The sequence below is a fragment of the Crinia signifera genome, chromosome 9 (assembly GCF_055691185.1).
Source record: "Crinia signifera chromosome 9, ASM5569118v1, whole genome shotgun sequence".
Taxonomy (NCBI): domain Eukaryota; kingdom Metazoa; phylum Chordata; class Amphibia; order Anura; family Myobatrachidae; genus Crinia; species Crinia signifera.
In genome coordinates, this window is record NC_139225.1 from 40,190,002 (window position 1) to 40,211,447 (window position 21,446).

Genomic DNA, 21,446 nt, shown 5'->3' on the forward strand with positions numbered 1-21,446 from the left:
GCAAAGGTGCGAATTCGCATCCAAGCGAATCAAACAGAATAACCTCCTTAGTCATCTCCCAGTAATGCACTGCACACTTGTCAGTGTGCCTTTGATGCTCAGCACCATGAATCATTGTCACATTGGCAAATAGGTGATCAGTGGCGTAGCTACGTTTTGGGCGCCCCCCCGCCGTTAGGGGGGGCGCCCCCCTGTCGCCGCCCCGCCGAGCACCCCTACCCCGCCGCCCCACTGAGCACCCCTACCCCGCCGCCCCGCCACCCATGCAAACCCCCCTCAATCCCCCGCAGACTTACCTATCGCGCTGGTCCTGGCAGCTCCGTTCTTCTGCTGAGGACCACCAGGAAATGGCCGCCCCCATACAGCAGACAGTTTCAGAGAACTGTGTGCTATATGGGGGCGGCCATTTTGTGGTGGTCCTCAGCAGAAGAACGGAGCCGCCGGGACCAGCGCGATAGGTAAGTCTGCGGGGGATTGAGGGGGGTTTAACTATAGCACCGCAGCCTCCGGCGCCCCCACATGCACAGCGCCCCCCGCGGTGGCGGGGGCTGCGGTGCTATAGTTACGCCCCTGTAGGTGATGCTGCAGCACAGCTCCACTCCCATGTACAAAGCCTTTAGCTAAAAACAAAAATACATGCTGACCACAAGGGGGCCCTAGATAGAGGGTACTGACTCCCTGCAAGCCCCCCCACCCCTTTATTCCGGCCCTGCCAGCAAGCCCTTGTAAAGAAACATTACAGGACACACTTCTTGTGGTCTGTAAATGGCCCTCAGTTGCTATGTACCCACTACCCACAATGATTGTTATGAAACAAGTCCAATAAGTTAATGATAGTCTCACAATAGTTGTCACCCGAAGAATTGCCCAAACAGATGGCTTCCTGTATTAATATTACATTTAGATATTCGAGCAAAAGCATGTAACCAATCACATTCCTGCTTTATTTGTCTAATTTGCCCTAGAAAGTTCATAGGCACTAACTGATTGTTTGCACCAGAATCCAACATGAGATAATGGATACACTCTGAACTGATTTCTTCTTGCAGGCATGCAATAAGCCGAAGGTGTGGGGGAGACGACGGACATTGATACGCTACAGAACACGTCCACATTTCTATGATGACACCCAGTCTGAACTGGGAATGAATGCAGCCTGTCAGCGGAGGAACAGTGACACTGCTTCCGAAATGTCTTGTGCTTGGTGATAGCCTTAATTTTATCTCTTGGAGGTTTGTTAACTACAGCAGTGTTAATTTTAGCACCAACCATGCATCTTCCCCAGCCTGGGGTGTTGCTGTGGTGTGTCTAGCACAGCGTGGTCTGTATTTCAGCACAGATATACAGACCAGCACTAGAAAGACCACAGCAGGGAGTGACACCTCAGGCAGGGAAGAAGAACTGCATGGGTTTTGAAAGATGCAGGGTGCTAATGAACACTTCCACTGTATACCTAATTTGTAGCAAAGAAAGACACGTGACGCTAGGAACTACGTTTATGGGGGAATCCAGCTTTGTACCTGTCATGTGCATCTGTCAGTAACACTATTTTATTATTCCATTAATAAAATAAATATCTTATGTGTCCATGCTGGTTTTTATCCTATATTTGACAAAGTCTATTGCAGTCTAAGTCTTACAAAAGTGTTACAATTTCTATAATGTTATGGGCCAGGGGCCTAATTCTGGTTGGCTCGGTAACCAGCGTAAATTTGCTGCTTGCTGAGCGGTTAAACGCCACCTGGTGGTCAAGCGAATGCCCGCCCCTCGCCGCCGAGTGATTGGTCGCTCCGCTATGCAAATGGGTGTGCAGGCTCACACATCCATTCGCATGCGAACGTATAGGAGAAAAATAATTTGATGGTTTGCCGACCATCTAATGACTTTTCCTCCGTTCGCAAAGTCAATTGAAACTGGGTGAGTAATGTCAGGCACTCGCCCCATGCAGACTTCGGCACGCCTGTGTTCTTATGGGGACGCCCAGTGTTTTTCTGGGCACACCCACCGTTTCTGTGGGCATGCCCAGGAAATGCTGGGCATCCCAATGCGTCCACCTCCAGTCCTCCCCCTGCCCACCGCCCTCTTTGCAGTGGAGTTGTTGAGGTCATTCGCCCAGCGGCCATAAACATGTATACGCATGGCAGAGCCGCACATTCGATCACCAGACCTAATTCGGCTCATAATGAGCCATGTAGAATCAGGTCCCAATGTAATAGGGTGCAAGAGTTATAAGTGAGAAATTTTGGGAGAGTTTTCCCTTTTTTTTGTTTAAAGCGGCAATCATTTACACTAAAAACTAAGTTGATTCTGCCATGTAAATGATTGCTGCTTTAAAAAAATGGGAAAACTCCCCAAATCTCTAACTTTATAATCCTCACATCCTATTACATTTGGGGCCTGTTTCTGATTTGCGAAGGTACCCCACGTATTCGCACAGGGAACCATTGGCGAAGCACTGCGTATATTCGCTTATCTGCATGTGAAGGGCTTCTGTGCGAGCGTCTTCGGAGTCTCTGTGGTGCTCACACAGGGGGGGGGGGCAGGATGAAAGCAGGCAGAGTACGCAGGCTGGGTGCGCAGGCAGGGTACGCATGCAAATGCCTTGCAAAATGCTGGGCGTCCCCACACGAACATGAGCGGGCACCTGGCTTACGGGGGCAGGCGGTTGATGGCACAGTGTGTCAGCCACCCTCCCAGTTCTTAGACCAGAACGCATCAAGACAAGACTGACTTAGTTTAGCGAGCACTATAGAAATCATTCTATATGCAAAACAACCATTTGCAGAGTGGCAGGTATATTCGCTGAGTGGCGGAGGGGCAGGTATTTGCATGGCTGGCAGGCGGTGTTTGAAGGCTTACTAACCAGAATCAGGACCGTGGCCAAATTGTAGCCAATTTCTGCATGTATACGCTGTAGTAAACATTGCAACCATTCGAAAGACTAATCACTTGACCGTATCGGTTTTCTGCTGTAGAGATGGTACCGGTGACTGCATTCTGTCAGACATATCCAACTGGCCGCAGTTTCCAAAACAATTGCAGCGGACCTCACGCCCCAATTTAGAATTAGCACAGGTGGACCAGTTAATTAAAAAAAATTAAAAACCTACTTGATCATTAGGGGGGTGGGGTGTCCAAACGGTTTTGAAGGGATCCCTGACATTTTTACTTTATGGATGTAAAGAATTTTAGATCTGCTCTGGGTCTGAGAGAACAAATATAAAAAACCCTGTAATTCAGTGGCTGAACTCAATAGGAAGAACTAGGGATGGCCATTGACCATCGACGATTCAATTGAATAAATGGTTTATGGCCGATGACCAATACTTTTGCCATTGATGGGGGAGAACTAGATGGTTTCCCTCTATCGATGTCACATCAGAACCAACATTTTTTTCCCCCCAAGGTGGGAAGCATAGTTGTACCCCCGAACACTCTTAAGTCCCTCTCAGGTTCTGATTGGCCCACAGGCCAGTCAGTCAATGAAAATGGATGACCATCAATAGCTAACACTATCGATGGTTATCCATCACATAGTTTGTTACTATCGATGGCTGGTTGCAGTATCACCATTGATGGCAATTATCAATGGTGACGCCACCAATGGTCATCCCTTGGAGGAAGTTAGGAACCATGTGGTTGCCGGTACAGGGTCTGTGTAAAGCTTCTCTGCACACTCAACCTAATGCAACCCAACCCCCCTCCCCCACCTACAACACCACACTGCCGCCAATACCCACTTTCCGGCAGATATGGATCTAAGGGTTGACAGTGTCCGGGTCATCAGTCGACAGGTTGACACCAAAAGGCCAACATGCTCAAGGTTGACACAGGACAAGGTCAACAATGACAGAAGGTCAGCAAAAGCAAAAGATTTCAGGTTTTTTTATGGCAATGTCGACACCTGAACACATTGACACCAATAAGACTACCACGTACACTGATATGGCTCGCTTCACTTGCCATGCCTCAGACAGGTGCCTCACTGCCTCCTCTGCATTCAGCACTCTTTACTGTTCCTTATCGGAGCCCATGTGGAAGGTAAGTATTAAGAAGTGAAAAAAATGAAGAGAACATCCCGACGGATCAGGCCCAAATCAAATGTGTGCATCGGGACGGACTCATATGTGCTGCATGCATGTTCTCCATGTCAGACCCCATTGCATACTGTATGGGCATCTTTACTGCCTGCAAAGACAGTACTTGAGGGAATATTTAAAAGCTGTGTTTCACATTTTTTCCAATAGGTGCCTGCATTCTGCATTATGTCCACAAGATGTCGCTAATAAGCCAAGTCCTTTTCCTATCTCGCTAATGACGGTTGAGAATGAATGTTGGTTTACCCTCGCTTGGTGGCGTTAGTTTCCCGTTAGGTTGCAGTACAAGGTATCCACCGCCGGGCGGACCCTAATTCTTTCCCGGGAAGATTGAAGTTACTGAGAGGCTCGGGGCGGAGGAGGAGGTCCGGTGGCCGGAGGGAAATGGCCGGGGAGCCGCAGCTGCCGCAGGTGAGCAAGAAGCGGTCATTGGGGTCCTAAGATCACAGGGACATGGTGTTGGGTGGATGCAATATAGCGTTGTGTTTGTATGATCTTATGATCATTGGAGAGTGAGTGTGTGTATAACTTACGTGTGTGCGTATGTATGTATGTATGTATGTATGTGTGTGTGTGTGTGTGTGTATGTATATATAAAACATAAGTGTGTGTGTGTATGTATGTATGTATGTATGTATGTGTGTCTCTATATCGGTCTGTTATCACCCAGCTTGCTTTATCATTGTTGTATGTGTGTGTGTGTGTGTATATGTGTATATGTATATATATATATATATATATATATATATATATATATATATATATATATATATATATATATACATACACATATATATATATATATATATACATACACATACAGTACAGTACATGCCTGACCGTTTAAAGTGTACGGTATGTATTGGAACTTTTAGCAGAGATGTTTCTGAGCCTGTAGCTCAGATGGTTAATGCGATTGTGTGTTCCTGATCCTTATGCTGGGTACACACCAGGACGACAAGGGTCTGATCCCATCAATCTAGATCCAATTCCGACCGATTGGATGTAGATTGTGTGGTGATTGGGCCCTTTTCTGTCCTGGTGTGGACCGATACCGATCCGATGTGTGGTCCCGCGGGTCGGTCGGTATTCAGATCCTACCTGCAGCAGGTAGGATCTAGAAACGACCATACTCCTGAGTGAGGGTCACCATCGGATCGGACCCACTCACGGTGCACATCGTGAGCGGGTCGTGCCCCCCCACCCCCCCCCCCGCGTCATTGTGAGCGGGTCGGAAGAAACACTGACAACCCGCTCACGATGTGCATCGTGAGCGGGTCGTCCTGGTGTGTACCCTGCATTAAGTGTAGGTGATGGTGCCTTTAGATGATGGTGTGTTTTCAAAACCTTTGTGTGTTCCGGAGCCATTAGCGGAGGTGACGGAGCCTTTGGATGAGGCTGTGCTTTGGAGCCTTTAGTAGAGGCAATGGTGTGTGTGTGTGTGTGTGTGTAGCAAATCTGTTTTTCTTAGTAAACCTCAGATAAGTTATGACTGTAAACTCCCCAGGTTCACAAACTGTCCTTTATGGAAACGTTCTCCACTTATCCTACAGGTTACACTTTGCACTGTGTATGTAACAAATTGCACTATTGTAACTCTGTAAAAGCTGAGAAATGATGGTGGCGGTTGTGTATAGTAACTTTTGGTGGCACCCTGGTGTATTCTGTGTTGTTTTTTAAATTTAGTAAAACATTGCTGAAATCTGTAGTTACGCGATTGAAGGACTATATATCGGATACGGTCACTTAGTCGACATGCATTGGAGTCATCCACTGAAGGTTGACACATGAAATAGGTTAACAGGATTGGAAGGTTGGCAGTCAAACAGTCGACTTGAGTTTTTCACTTTTTGAGTCGACATCCACTACGGTGTGGTGGGAGAATAAAATAGTATGCCAAGCGAAGAAGGGTGAGTGCACCGGTACACTATGACGGTATCTATGTCAACATTCAGGACAAAAACCGTGTAAAACCTTTTGACTGCCGACCTTAGCCGTGTTGACCTATTTTATCATTTGACCTTTAGTGGTCGACCCAATGCATGTTGGTCCAATGACAGCTGTGTGTTATCAGTAACCTGTAGAATTCCCTTCACCCCCACTACAGTAATGCAGACACATCCTGTATGTATACAAGTGATGTACCATTCCCGGTTGCTGTTATGACATCTCATACAGATGCGGTCAGTGGCTCTCCCCGGAGCAGGCGGTTTATTAGTCTGAGCTGGCTGTGGCGTACCCTCATTAATACAGAGAGCTTTAAACGTCTCTTGGCAAGTGGCTTAACCTGTTTTGTTCCCCTGCTTCCCAACAGGTTCCTGAAAGCCTCTGATGTCACATGGTTTCCATGTATATATAACAGGTTTACAAGTGCAGCACTCTTGTAATAGGATAACCAGCGGAGATGCACAGACAGGTGCAGATGACTGTATGTCATTTATGGATATCCTGTCATGTTTTACACTCAGAAGCTGTTTACTGACTTCTCCCGGGTAGAATAGTTTTTAGTGGACCCGTCAAATCAAAGGCGGCCATTCTGTGGGCTGGAGCATATTAATGAGAATACATGCTCAAGAAGTGCTAGTGATGTCACTGAGGCACTGAGGCACCTGAGAATTATTAGGCTGAATCACAATATGACTGCCACCTCTTTGACTGTCCCGTGTACAGTAAATGCAGGTGTTCTCTGTTGCTGGGTGATAACTGTTGTCAGTATACAGTAGGAGGCCTGTGCAGACTGCACCCTGTAATGGGCTTAACTGCAAAAGGGCTGTACACTACCCTTTCATCTCCATAATAAATTTAAGTAATCTCTCTCTCATGGGCCAGATGTACGAAGCTTCAAAAAGTGATTAATTAGGGAGCAATAAACTACCAGCCAATCAGCTCCTAATTGCTATGCAGGGATGTTCGACAAGTGGGAGAAACGTTTAGGGGGTGGCGGAGGAGTGAATCGTGCTCCCTGCTCTCAGATGGTACCACGGATAATCCGGCCAAATCATACAGTATATATTATATCTATCTTCTGCTAGAGGCCACTCGACGGACCAATTGACTCCTTTGTGTGCTAAAATATGACAACAGAAAGTGAAAGCAATTTGTGCAGGGACATCGATAGGTTTCAAGCTGGATAGAGGGAGCTGTGAAGATAGATTGGAGGTAGGAGATAGGGACTGGGGGTGGGGTGAAGAGTTTGTGGGCTAAAAACTGTCACAGCTCAAAGGAAAAGTACATTGCAGAAGCTGTTATTTTGACAGGCTTTTAACTAGTGTGTGTGTGTGTTTATATCACACACACATACATACATGCCATTCAGTCCCTTACCCACATCAGAGCTCTGAGTTTACTATGCTATTTTTGATCAGCATTGCATTTGTATATTGGATAGTTGTAATATTGGGGTGGTGGAAAATCACTTAGATGCTCGAAAATCGCTCAGTGTGTACGGGGCAGTGATGCGCGGCAGGGTGGATGGCTTTCTATAGCCTCCTACTATAGAAAGTCGTCAATCCCCGGGAAAATCACTTAGATGTTTGAAAATCGCTCAGTGTATAAGCACGGAACAATTTTCAAAAACACTAAATATACTTTTCCACCTAGGTGGAAAAATATACAGGCGTTTAGAGATGATTTGTTAGCTGCTCGCACCTGGGGGTGGTCAGACCCCAAAGAAGAATACTGGGAGATTTTCAAGCATTATCGCTGTGCATACACGCTGAGCAAAAATGCCCAGTGTGTATGCACCTTAAGAGAAAAGCGGAAGGTTTAGTGACGTCTCTATCTTACAGCGTGTTGCTGCAGATAAAGGTAGTGCCACTGTGTACAGGACACTGGCTCTTTGTACCAGATGTAGTTGGATGGTGTCCCAGGTTCTTTGAGTCAGCCCTGCTCAGTAACAGGAAGCAATTCCAGGAAATGACGACTTGTCTGTTAAAGTTCCCAAACTCTCCTTTTAACAGTTTTTCCTTCCAGCCAGCTATAATGTCTTGTTGTCAGCTGCCCCTCCCATCATGACCGTGTCAGGTGGAATCTACAGTTACATGTTCTTTTCCTGAAAACCTTTACACTATACGTTGACATTTCCCCAGGGCGTTACAGGTGCAGTCCTTGTGGGCGGCTGTGAGTCACTTTTCCTGTTACCTGTAGAGTTCGTTAACTCCTCACATTCAGCAATTCACTGCAATGTCTGTTCTATCCAGCAGGGCGGCCACAGAATGGAGATGAGAAATGGGGGACTCCAGCTGTTGGATCCAGGGTTCCAGCAGCAACTGGAAGACTCAAGGGAGCAGCTGAAAAGGGAGATTCAGAGAGAGCTAAAGATAAAGGAAGGAGCTGAAAACCTGCGCAAGGTGTCCACGGACAAAAAGCACCTTAGCCACGTGGAGAGTCAGCTAAAGACTTCCAATCGCCGCTTACAGGAGCTGCATCTCCAGCTGCAGGAGCTGAACGGAAGGATTGTCATTATGGATAAAGACGCAAAGCAAGGCAAGTGTTCAGTCTAGCACCGCGCATCTTTCAATACCTGTGCAGTTCCTCTTGCCTGTCTGCGTTATTGCTCTCTGCTGGTGCTTGTAGCACAGGTCTGGTCTGTATATCAGTGTTGAAATACAGACCACACTGTGCTACATGCCACACAGCAGAGTGTGACACCCTAGGCAGGGAAGAGGAACTGCATGGGTTTTGGAATATGCAGGGTTTTAGTATGAACACTAGGAAAAAATTTGGGAGAGGGAAGGGTGCCGTGTACAACTGAATATGGGAATATCTGGGTTTTTTGGCTGATTCAGACATATTTGTTAAGGTCCGAATGCAGCCCCGTCTCTTATGGTGGGGGTATGCACATAGGCGCTAATGCGTGTGTGCAAAACCCCACAGGGAATGCCTTTCTTGAGATGTTCGCTCACCGGGGCGTTCGCACATTGATTGGCAAGTTCGGAGAAAACCGTGCGGCAGCATAGTGAGTCCAGGGCTATTTGTCTGCAGCAAACAGAGGAGAAGTCATTCGATGGTGAGCAATCATCAAATGATTTTTCCTCTGTGCGGGCGCCTGCGAGCAGGTGTGTAAGCGCACACATCTGCTTGCAGCACACAGAGGGGATCTGGCTGGAGGAGGGGGGGGGCGCATTCACCAGGGCAGTGGTAACCTGCGTGTATACACAACCTAGCGATCAGCCTTGAATCAGGCCCTTTATATGATGGTCAAATTCACACAAATACAGTAACAAGAACTAGTCAGCAAGCGAGTTACAATATTTCCTAACCACCGAGGTTCCTGTCGGGCAACGTCCTGTAATACACAGACACATATTGAGAATTGCAGAACATTGGACCTGATTTTCTTTTGTTGCACAATGCCACTATTTACACAGATGATTGTGTGACTGCTGTGCTGGTGTCGCTGCCGCATTAGTGTACAAATCCGAATCAGGCCCTCGGCTACTTGTGGATCTGAATAAGATGCAGATTCCAATATCCCACATTCACTCATGCTTCAGAAACCTACTATAGTGATCATTCCAGCCGAACCCACTCAGTTCCACTTCCCTGCCTGGGTTGTTGCTCTCTGCTTCTAGCACCATGCTGAAATACAGACCACACTGTGCTAGAAGCAGCACAACGGAGAGCGACACCCCAGGCATGAAAGAATGGCACAGGTTTTGGCAAATACAGGGTGCTAAAATGAAAACTACTAATACGCAGAGGCGGATTTAGACCTCATGGGGCCCTAGGCAAGATACCGGTTTGGGGCCCTCTTCAAAAATCCATAGCACTATGGGGATGATTCAGACCTTGGGTCTGCGCATTTGCATTGTCGCCAATGCGCGTGTGCAGGCCCTTTTTGCAAGTACTTTTTGGCTAAGTTTTTCATCACCGAGGTGCTTGCAGCCTGAGTGAGTGGGGGGGGGGGGGGGGGGAGTTTCTGCTGGACCCACACCGTTTCATAGGCGTGCCATAAAAACAGTGGGTGGACCCCAGGGAACTCAGGCATTCCTCTGCCTGCTCGGGTCTGACGGATGACATCGGTGACTGCCCTGAATTTGCGTCGATCCGTGCAGCCACCACTTGACTCCTGGTTCATGCGGCAGCAGCTGCGAGCGCCGGTCTCAGTAGGAGAAAACATTAGATGGTAAGTAACCGTTGAATGATTTCTCCTTTGTGCGGACGCATACGAACGGATGATGATTGCCGTCAGCATAGACAGAGTACCTTGGCACGTGCGCAGTCTACCGATAAATGCTCAGCTGCGTGACCATCGGCACTGCGCACAAATCTGAATCAGGCTTTTGGGAGTCGGCTTTATACTTGTGTCCACATGTAAGGTAACCTGACTGCCCACATACAGTGGATGAGACCATTGTGTGTCCAAAAATGTTATCCTATCACAGAGACTTTGGGGAGTGTGGGCAGGTCCATGTGATGTCATGACGTCACACAGTAGTCGTGCCATGATCCTCTGGGAATGTTTTGGATGGCCAGGATATCTGTATGGAGCCCCTAGGGGCCTATATTGCCTTGTGGAAAATCGGCCTCTGCTGTCGCCTGATAAATTAATATCCATCCACACACATGACCTGTAGGAAAGCTGACACTTCCAATGTTAAGCTGAAGCTTTTTACCAGTATGGTCTTTTTTCTGCAGATGGCACCGTCTCCCCAGACCCATGTATATTTGACCAGAGCCAGGACCCGCGGCAGCGTAGGGTGGAAGCTTTAAAAAGACAGTTACATATTGAGAACAAAGTCCGGATAGGGGCAGAGAATATCATACAGATGTTTTCCAGTGGAGCCTCCAAGGTAAGTGATGATTTTGGGGGTGTTTCAGCCCTGCTCACTTGCGGGCCAGATGGTAAAGTGTCCGAAGCATGTCAACCTTTGTCATGTCAACAGTTTTGTAGACGAAAGAGGAAAGTATGTCTCTGCGTGGTGCACAGATTATAAAGAAATAAAAAGTAACCTTTACTAGATATCTTTAAAAATGTTAGCGAAATATAGACAGACAGTGATACATGTAGACACAAAAAGACAGTGTGTTTAAAAAGGAAATAATTCCTCACTCAGTGTGGTCCCACTCAGTGTTCCCTTTAATATTTATTTCTGGTATCAGTATAGTGATTTCACTCAATATTTGTAAATTTATATTTGTTCACGTAAAGTCAGTTCACAAAGTCGCCTTTTCTATGTGCCGGCACTGGAGAGTGATCTGATCATCCAAATATAGATCAGAATCCACATCTCCTTTTATCCGTTTATGGTTGCCAATCAATATTGTAATAAGTGATATACCATATAATACAGCGTCTCACGGGTCACCCCTCGCTTGGTGCGTGCCTGGTGAGATCTGCCACCTCTGCACCAGCACTTACACCATAGATGTGAGGGAGAGCCGTGTGCGCTGTATCACCGTGCACCCTGTATTTAAATCATTGGTGGTATATCGAGTGGTACAGTGTCCCGCAGGCTACCCCTCGCTTGGTGCGTGTCTGGTGAGATCTGCCACCTCTACACCATCAATCCTATGGTGTCAGTGCTGGTGTAGAGGTGGCAGATCTGACCAGACACGCACCAAGCGAGGGGTAGCCTGCGGGACACTGTACCACTCGATATACCACCAATGATTTAAATACAGGGTGCACGGTGATACAGCGCACACGGCTCTCCCTCACATCTATGGTGTAAGTGCTGGTGCAGAGGTGGCAGATCTTACCAGGCACGCACCAAGCGAGGGGTGACCCGTGAGACGCTGTATTATATGGTATATCACTTATTACAATATTGATTGGCAACCATAAACGGATAAAAGGAGATGTGGATTCTGATCTATATTTGGATGATCAGATCACTCTCCAGTGCCGGCACATAGAAAAGGCGACTTTGTGAACTGACTTTACGTGAACAAATATAAATTTACAAATATTGAGTGAAATCACTATACTGATACCAGAAATAAATATTAAAGGGAACACTGAGTGGGACCACACTGAGTGAGGAATTATTTCCTTTTTAAACACACTGTCTTTTTGTGTCTACATGTATCACTGTCTGTCTATATTTCGCTAACATTTTTAAAGATATCTAATAAAGGTTACTTTTTATTTCTTTATAATCTGTGCACCACGCAGAGACATACTTTCCTCTTTCGTCTACAAAACTGTTAATCTCATGTCCTGTGGTAGCACACCCTCCCAATCTGGGGTCAAACCAACCGTTCCACAATATCACTGAGGGTACCAACAAAGAAAATACCTGCTCAGATGGGATGCAGTTAAAATCCCGGCGGTCGGGATCCCGGCGTTCACAATCCCGACACTTTCTCCCTCCGTGGGTGTCCACGACACCCCTGGAGGGAGAATAAATTAGTGTGCCGAGCGTAGCGAGGCACTGGGCCTGCTGCGTGGCGAGCCCGCAAGGGGGGGCGATCCACATCCCCCCCTTGGCGGGATTTCGGCGGTCGGGATTTTGAACGCCGGGATCCCGACCGCCGGGATTTCATACTGAATCCGCTCAGATATACCAGTACGACTGATTTTCCTATATCCCTTTTTCCCAAATTTTTTTGTCATGTCAACCTTTTTGTCGGTGGAAACCTAGCGCATGTCCATTTTCCCCCAATGTCGACCATTCATTCTCAGCCTAGTTTCACACCCCTTATAAAGTGGGCCTTTTCCAAACAGGGTATTTGATGTTGTTTCCCCTTCCTAGTCCCATAAGGAGACTCGTGCACGTCACAGTTTCTTGCCCTCCAGGTCTGTCCAAGGTATAGGGACTTGTTGTGAGTAATGTACCCTCCTCCTCTACCGGACCAGTCTGTTAGCAGCTGTGGAGCTGATGATGCAGAGTTGGGAGTAAATCGAGCATACAGTGCTTATATTTGCCCACTTGCAGAGATGTAAACACCCTAAAATACACCTACTTGCGTGCTGGATATGCCTGATTACCCCCCACTCGCTGGGCTGTGAATTCGCAACCCGAGCGATTATCAGCGATTATCGCATGACTGAGCATGCGCAGAGTACGCGGAAACAGTGTTTTCTGGGAGTGTCCCAGAAAACAGCAGCATTCCCCGGCAGTGTGGGGGCTAGCGCTGATGTAATCAGCGGCCTCCTTCTCCCCATGACCTTGGCATCATCAAGTTACATGGCGCTGCAAGCAGGGGGAAAATCATTCAGTGGTGAGTAATTTTCCCCTGTGTGCACGGCTGCGAATGCGCTTGCAGCCGCTCACAGCTGCGGGGAGAGGGAGCTCAGCGGGCAGTGTTTACCTGCTCGCCGGACTCCAAATACTTGCAGCCCAATGATCAAGTCAGAATCAGGCTCCTTCTACTAACAGCCACTAGCTGGACTATGGCTCATCATTGTCAGTATTTGCGAGGGCTCATTTCCAAAAGCACACAAGAAACAAGTGTATGTTCACCTGAAATATTATATTTAAAGTTGCCCTGTTGCCTAGTTGGCCACTTATTAGTCATTGCTTATATGCAGCTTTTTCATTATCAGGAGTCGTGGCATCCGTTTTGCGAGTTGAATGCGGTCATGCATATGGCTTTACATTCCCCACAACAACTTGAACCTCTTTAGTTCTAGGTTAGATGGTCTCCCTTGGATATAGTCATAGTTGGTCATGTATTTCAGGACCGGAAGCTTCTGGCTACAGCTCAGCAGATGCTTCATGACAGCCGGATAAAGACAGAACTGCTCCGCATGCAGATTGTGAAGCTGACCCAGGCTCCAGGCTCCACATCTGATGATCAGGACTCGGACACTCTCTCCCCATTGGAGTTACGCGTGGAGGAGCTGAGGCGCCACTTGCGGGTGGAGGCTGCAGTTGCAGAGGGCGCTAAAAATGTGGTCAAACTGCTGGGTGGCCACAAAGTCCAGGACCGCAGAGCTTTGGCTGAGGTGAGCCAGGTCAGCCATTCTAGAGATTTATAGAGCGTATAATGACTGAGCATTGAGATGTTTCACCTCTTTTCCTCAGGCACAGTCACGGTTACATGAGTCCTGCCAGAAAATAGACCTCCTCCGTCTCTCCCTGGAGCGCTGCCTCTCTGAGCTCCCCTCTGGTCATCCAAAACAGTTACTTATCAAACAGGATCTGCAGTGTTGTCCATCCACAGGCGGGGTGTGGGATAAAGACCAAAACCTGGGACAACCCCTCACCTCCCTCATTAAGCCAACTGCATTGACAGGTATACACGGAGCTGCTAAGGGCACCCAATTGGAAGATGATAAAATGGTGAAGTTTGTTTGTTTTTCCAACAGGTACTCTGGAGATCCATCTTCTGGGATGTCAGGGTCTTCTGGAATCTGTCCCAGGACGTTCTCGGGCAACCTCAACCCATGGGAGTCCTAATGACTCCAAGAACTTCATGCGTTACCGGGCAGGAGGAAGTAGTTATGGGCGTGGAGGTTCTGGACGCTACTTGCGGTCAGATGAGCTGTGTGGTAAGTAAGGTTGTAGTCCGGACCATGGCTACAGGTGCTTACTACAGAGTCGGGTGGCTATAAAGGTCTTATGTAGTCTTGGTATGGAATAGTGGGCCTTATTCTAGTTCACTTGGATGGACAAAACCATGTGCACTGCAGGGGGCCGATGTAACATGTGCAGAGAGAATTAGATTTGGATGATTTATTTTGTTTTTGTGCAGGGTAAATACTGGCTGCTTTATTTTTACACTGCAATATAGATCTTAGTTTGAAGTAAAACCCCACCCAAATCTAATTCTCTCTGCACAAGTAGCATCTGCCCCACCTGCAGTGCACATGGTTTTGTCCATCTAAGAAGGATTTTGTCAGAAAGAGTGAACTAGAATAAGGCCCCGTGTATCGAAGCTGTTGACAACCCTTCGTGGAACCCGTCAAGTTAGACGCCTAAATATAGTCAACCATGTCTAGATCGACCATATTATAAGTTAGATGCTGGCATTAGAGCGATGGGAGCATGGTCAACGGTTTCCATAGTTGACATGTTTTTTTTTTGTTTTTTTTTGTGCCTTATACATCTGAGGCCTCAATACTTCAGTCCAGCAGCCCTGACTGCATTCATCTCCAGATATACTTTGTGCTGCTGGGGGATCCTGTTGCTTTCACTATAAAACTCCTGTCTGCTGCCTTCTTTACTCTGCTGTCGTTATCCTCTAATATGCAGTATTGTTTACATTTACATTGGTGTTAAAATTCTGGCATTTGGTTTGGCTTGGTTGTTCTACTAAAGCCATTTCAAATGAAGAATAACTGGAAAAATGTGCTAATACTGTAATGCGCTTGACACTACTAGATCTTGCTGAAGCCTATTTTTTCCGTATTCCCATAGGAGAGGTGATGTGCGTCTTGAAAGTTGATAACAAGCCAGTCACGCATACTAACTGGGGTCCAGTTCATAACCAGTGTTGGGATCAGAGATTTACTGTTGACCTGGAACGGGTGAGTATGTACTTCTATATATCTCATTCATATACACTATGTCATTTCATTTGACACCAACTGTTGTCACATTCTGCAGTCGCGTGAGATGGAGCTATCTGTGCATTGGCGTGACTGGCGGGAACTGTGTGCAATTCGTTTCTTGCGATTGGAGGACTTTCTGGATAATGAGCGGCATGGGGTGTGTCTACAGCTGGAGCCCCAAGGAATGCTGTTTGCAGAGGTAAGATGAAAGTGTGGGTTATACATCAGCCCATGGCCATTTATACACTGCCCTAACCATTCTGACAGCCATTTTATATGCTAAATCCTGTCAATGTTCTGGAAAGAAGTGATCTCGCTGAGCCATTAGATGGGTTGATTAGATGGATCTCGCTGAGGCATTAGATGGATCTCGCTGAGGCATTAGAAGATCTGCTTATCCTGTCTGTAAGCGAATTCCTGTTAAATTTATTACAGATTATGTTCTGTAACCCTGTGATCGAGAGGAGGGGCAAAGTCCAGAGACAGCAGCGTATATTTCCCAAACAGAAAGGTAAATCTGCTATAGGTGGAATGTTTTCTAGATCACCTAACTTAATAATACCCCCATGAAATATCTCTTTCCCTTTTCTCTTTCCAGGAAAGGATTTCCTTCGGGCCACCCAAATGAACATTAATTTTGCAACATGGGGGCGACTAATGATGAGCATTCTACCACCATGTGGCACCTTGACTACACTGAGCCCGCCCCTTCCTGTTTCTATGTCTACAGGCTCCCAAGGGTTTCCTGAAAATTACAGGTGGCTTCATTTTAATCATCTGCATAGATCTTTAATGATGTTTGAGATCAACGGCAGGAAGTCCCGAGTTTGGCAGACTTTTTTTTGTTTTTTTTTAAAGGGGCTTCAGACTTCATTACATCCCGCCCCAAGTTCTCTTCTCCTGGCTAGATCCGTATTCTTCACCATTGAAATACGAGGGTGTAACCTGGGGATTTCTCATTTGATTCCTTACTTTGGTGTAGAACTGCACAGTGATGGTCATATAAGGGAGTGTGTTCTATAGTTGAGTTAGCTCTGTTCCATCTGCTTTTATTATTTGAAAAATGGCTTACCTCTGTATTACAGTAATTTCCCTGCCAAAAAATTGATTTTCAACGATGACCCTTCGATGAAGCCCCCGCCCAAGCCTCCCCGGATCTACCTACCATTGGAACCTGAAAAGGTAGCAGAGCCTACAGAGTCTCCATGCAAGGTGGCTGGTAAGGTGAGTATAGAGATAGGTCTTGGGGTCATAAGTATATTGTTCACATGGATTCTACAATCTGATTATTTCATGCAACCAACAATCAAACCAAAAGATGTATATCTCCGAATGGGTACACAGAGGGTCGAGAGCGGCCTAAAAAAAAAGTATCACAAATTGACCTACAGATGGAGCACCTGTTGCTCAGCTCCGGGGCTCGCCGGACCGCCCCCGCTGGTGCACCGGCACTCCATCTGACTGGCACCCGGGAGACCCGTTGTAAGGGGACGCACGTACATCTCGTGCACGCTCGTCCCCTTCCGGCGGCTGGCGAGGGGAAGTGGCAGCTGGTGAATCTTCCACCATCCCTTGCCTGAATGAGCAGCGCTCCATCTGTATAAACAAATCAACCCTCACTGGACATGCGGGATAACAGACAATCTTGGACTTTCCTTTAAAGGGGCAATCATTTACAAAGCAAAACCATGCCTTGTAAATGATTGCCCCCTTTAAAAACGTCTGATATTGGCCTGTATCCTGCACCTCTGGAGATGGACTGTGTTACATTCCGCCCACAATCTTCAATTGAAAGGCGCAGTGTGCGGGTTCCTTAGACAGACTCTGAATGACCTTTATATTCTTCCTTCTGCTGCAGTCAATGAAGCGCAACCATTCGGAGGAGGGCGGGATGCAGAACACTACAGAGCCCCACAAGCTTCACAGGTGAGAACAGTTTCCACTCTTTCATTATATTTGGAATAACCAGTTGTGGTGTCACTCTCAGACAATGTGTAGGTTTACAACAAAATGTTGACTTTGAGAAAAAGGTCTACACAAGCAAATGGTTGGTCTGTGGTTTTCTGTGCTACTGTCGACATTTGGGCTTGTTTCCCTCATCCGGCTTTGGGTCATATGGCTCTGCTACTCCTGCATTTGGCACACTTTACCGTTCCCAGTCAGAGTCCATGTGGATGGTAAAGTCTGAAAATGTTACAATAAAAACAATTGGCAGAAGTTCATGTCAACCTAGACATTGTGCCCCAGCACCGCTATCGTAATAACTGCTGTATACCTGGAAATCAAATACCTTCAATCTGATTTATAATCCAGATGTATCGTACAACATTAGTATATTGATTGATTGCAAAGTAGCAGTCCCACTGGACACATGCGAACCTCAATTGCACCAAAAAGGAAGTAACTAGGTTCGCTTCTTAAAGTCTTGTGAAGGACGGGAAACCCGCATCCCTCTGCTATAGGGGGTAATTCTGATTCACTCGGAAAGGCACAATCACTCTCTAATGGACAAAACCATGTGCACTGCAGCTGAGGGTGATGTAACGTGTGCAGAGAGTGTTAGATTTGGGTGGGGGGTGTACTTCAAACTGATATCTATATTGCAGTGGGCAAATTAAGCAGCCAGTATTTACCCTGCACAGAAACAATACAACACCCAAATCTACTGTAACTCTCCCTGCACATGTTACATCAGCCCCACCTGCAATGCATATGGTTTTGTCCATTAGAGAGTGATTGTGCCTTTCCGAGTGAATCAGAATAACCCCCATAGTGACCAGATTCTAGTAATGGGTGCTGCTGCTGAATTAGAGGGTTCCAAAATCCTATCCTACAACGTAAAGGTGAAGAAACTTTCTTTGGAGAGATTTGCACTCTCTGGAGTGTTTAAATACACTTAGCATCTTTACACTGTGAATCAAATGACGCAACAGACACTCCAAAAGTATGAGTGAATAAATCTCAAGATGGACTACATTTTCTATGTTCTTTCAATAAATGTGCATTAATTACATATTAGTGGGCTAATTTACATATCAGATCAAACTGATTGCTTCTTTTAAAATTGCTATTTTTTTTTTTTTGTGTTCCCCAATTATTTGTAAATGCTACGAAATGACCCTTTTGTAGATACAGTAGCAATGTTTTGCTAGTATTTTAAGCACTTCTGCCGAGTAGACTTTTAATAATAATCATAATAATTTTTTAAAATAGCAATCTTTCTCCAATCGGATTCATGACGCTTAACAGATACTATAATTAGAATACAGGACAGAACTATGAAGTATAGAAAAGCTTTTCATAAACAATACTTAGGAGTTACAGAAATGCTTGAGTAAACAGGAACAGTCTTGAGTCTGTTTTTGAAGGATTCTAGAGTGGGGGTCTCTCGATTTCTGATCCTCTACAACTTGCTCTACTTTTCATAGGTATTATGTTGCTAGATTTTTATTCAATTGATGTACATGCAGAGCTACAGCCCTTGGCCAAATGCTTTCCTTACAACACCATTACAGATGACCCCTGCAGTCTAAAAAAGGTACTGCATGTAAAAGAAACAACCTTCAAGCAAAGCAAGAAACCTCCCAAAATTGATAACCGTTCAAATATTGTTAATTGTACATAATATATGTAACAATACAGTCTTTTTAATTGGGAATGAACAGAGATCCTGGATATCTGCACTTGTCTTGGTACGAGCTGCCATTCCTGGCTCACAGTTTGTGGGCATGTCCAGACAGTGGGGGCATGTAGACTGGACATGGCGCTGTGTGTAGAAAGTTGGCAGTTATGGGTGTTCCTACTGATAAGTGGTGATGCTGTACAAATAATGATGAGAGTATTCATGCAAATGATTTTGCTACTGTTGCAGAAAAAAGGTGCTTCTCCTTGAAGACTTCTCCTGTGTGTCAGTGCTGGGAAGGGGGCATTTCGGCAAGGTAAGTGAGGGCAAGGGCTACAGGATTCATGGGAGATTCGAAGACAAATATTGTTCCTCTTATATGCTATACATAGTATGCTATAGAAAATAATCCATAGTTTCCTTCCCTCCATCATCCTGCAGGCGACTCCCAAATCAGACATAAATATTTTGATGTTCCACCCCACATCTTCCGGATTCTTTATATTTTGCAAGGGGTGCCGTTAAGGAGTTTATTTGCAAGGAAAGTGATTTGCTGTAATCACTGTCCCTGCTGACTAATTATCACCCCTTGTAAGAACCCCTGACAAGCAAGAGACAGCAGCACATGATCCCACAGGGTCTTCTTATGTGTCCTGGTGTGCACTCCATACCGCATGGGTCTTCAAACTGTGGCCCTCCAGATGTTGTGAAACTACATGTCCCAGCATGCATTGCCACATTTTTTCCTATAAGAGCATGCCAAAACTGTCAGGGCATGCTGGGACATCTAGTTCCACAACATCTGGAGGGCCACAGTTTGAGGACCCATGCCATAGCGTGTAATCCATAACGTGCTGCTACTAATATGATTTTTGTAGTGTTCTTTCTTTAGTTAAACACATTTTGTTTAATTAGAGTATCTGGTGTCAATGATTTGGCTACTTCTGTAATGCTTACATGCTTAAGGATGAATTCACACCAGGTCAAATTGCATTTGGAATTTTGTGCATTTATTGTAAACTATGCTGAGTTATAGTTGAACTAGACACAGCCCCCCTCGGGATGTGGTGCATTTTACTGTAATCTCCATGATTTTAGTTTTTAAAAGTTAGCAAATATAAAGGACTGCTGGGTTGTGTTGAGCACGTGGTGTGGTACGTTTTTCTTTTTTTGGTAGGGCAATTAATTTGGATTTTGTGAGGGTGGTCTTTACTTTTCCTATTAGAGGGGTTGTTGTTGTTATTACTATTATTATTATTATTACTATTATCCGTTATATAGCGCCAAAAGTTATCTGCAGTGCGAACAAGAAAAACAGTGACTTACAGATACACTTATGTGTATGTACCCTGTGACTTACAGATACACTTATGTGTATGTACCCTGTGACTTACAGATACACTTATGTGTATGTACCCTGTGACTTACAGCTACACTTATGTGTATGTACCCTGTATCCAGGGTACATACACATAACTGCATCAGCAGACGACAGTGAAATAAGTATCGGGGTGGTAAAAAAACGCAGGATTTGTCTCCTTTCAGGGGCGGGCTGGGCCGGGGGGCAGAGTGCCATGTGCCCCCCGGGCCGCTTTACAAGTTAGTGCTGCGGGCCGTCGCCGTCTGGTGATCCAGAGCATTGTCTTCCTCCTTCAGCACTCCTCCTGTCAACTGCAGGGGCCGCGGCTACAGAAAAATGGCCGCCAGCCCCCTGCACTGAGGACATGTCCTTAGTGCCGAACAAGTGACTGACTGGCCTCCAGGCAGCACTCTTCACTGCAACAGCCAGCCCAGGATGGAGGGGGGAAGAGAGGAGGTGGCAGGTCAGACTGACACATGCTGCTTTAGCAAACTATGCAGTTATTACTGTAAGCAGCATGTGTATAGGTACGGGGTCGGGGAGGGAGGGTGTCTGTCTGTGCCTCTGTGCCTTGTTTTAATAGGATGGGATGCATTATATGTCTGTGTCTATATTATGATATGTATGTGTGTGTCTATTATTATTATTATTATTATAATATATATGTATGTCTATTATTATATGTATGTGTGTGTCTATATTATGATATGTATATGTGTGTCTATATTATTATTATAATATATATGTATGTCTATTATTATATGTATGTGTGTGTCTATATTATGGTATGTATGTATGTATATTTGTATTATTGTGTGTGTGTGTGTCTATATTATTATGTGTGTCTATATTATGATATGTATGTGTGTGTCTATTATGGTGTGTGTCTATATTATGATGTGTGTGTGTGTGTGTGTGTTTGTT

General features: G+C 45.9%; 1 protein-coding gene across 3 annotated transcripts in view; it reads left to right on the forward strand.

The window, feature by feature from the left end:
* Positions 1-4,339: 4,339 nt before the first annotated feature.
* The window catches only part of LOC146035473 (serine/threonine-protein kinase N2-like), a 28,725-nt gene continuing 11,618 nt past the window's right edge, over positions 4,340-21,446 (forward strand). The window contains exons 1-13 of one of the 3 annotated variants that reach the window (XM_083158951.1): positions 4,340-4,508; positions 8,297-8,582; positions 10,737-10,891; positions 13,726-13,992; positions 14,072-14,282; positions 14,356-14,538; positions 15,407-15,516; positions 15,596-15,739; positions 15,976-16,051; positions 16,139-16,298; positions 16,626-16,764; positions 17,399-17,466; positions 19,412-19,478. In XM_083158951.1, coding sequence (XP_083015077.1) covers positions 4,482-4,508; positions 8,297-8,582; positions 10,737-10,891; positions 13,726-13,992; positions 14,072-14,282; positions 14,356-14,538; positions 15,407-15,516; positions 15,596-15,739; positions 15,976-16,051; positions 16,139-16,298; positions 16,626-16,764; positions 17,399-17,466; positions 19,412-19,478 — 1,893 coding nt within the window. In that variant the 5' untranslated portion in view covers positions 4,340-4,481. Of the gene's footprint in view, positions 4,509-8,093; positions 8,217-8,296; positions 8,583-10,736; positions 10,892-13,725; positions 13,993-14,071; positions 14,283-14,355; positions 14,539-15,406; positions 15,517-15,595; positions 15,740-15,975; positions 16,052-16,138; positions 16,299-16,625; positions 16,765-17,398; positions 17,467-19,411; positions 19,479-21,446 lie in introns of those variants that run through there. The other 2 variants (XM_083158952.1, XM_083158953.1) reach the window with 2 other exon arrangements.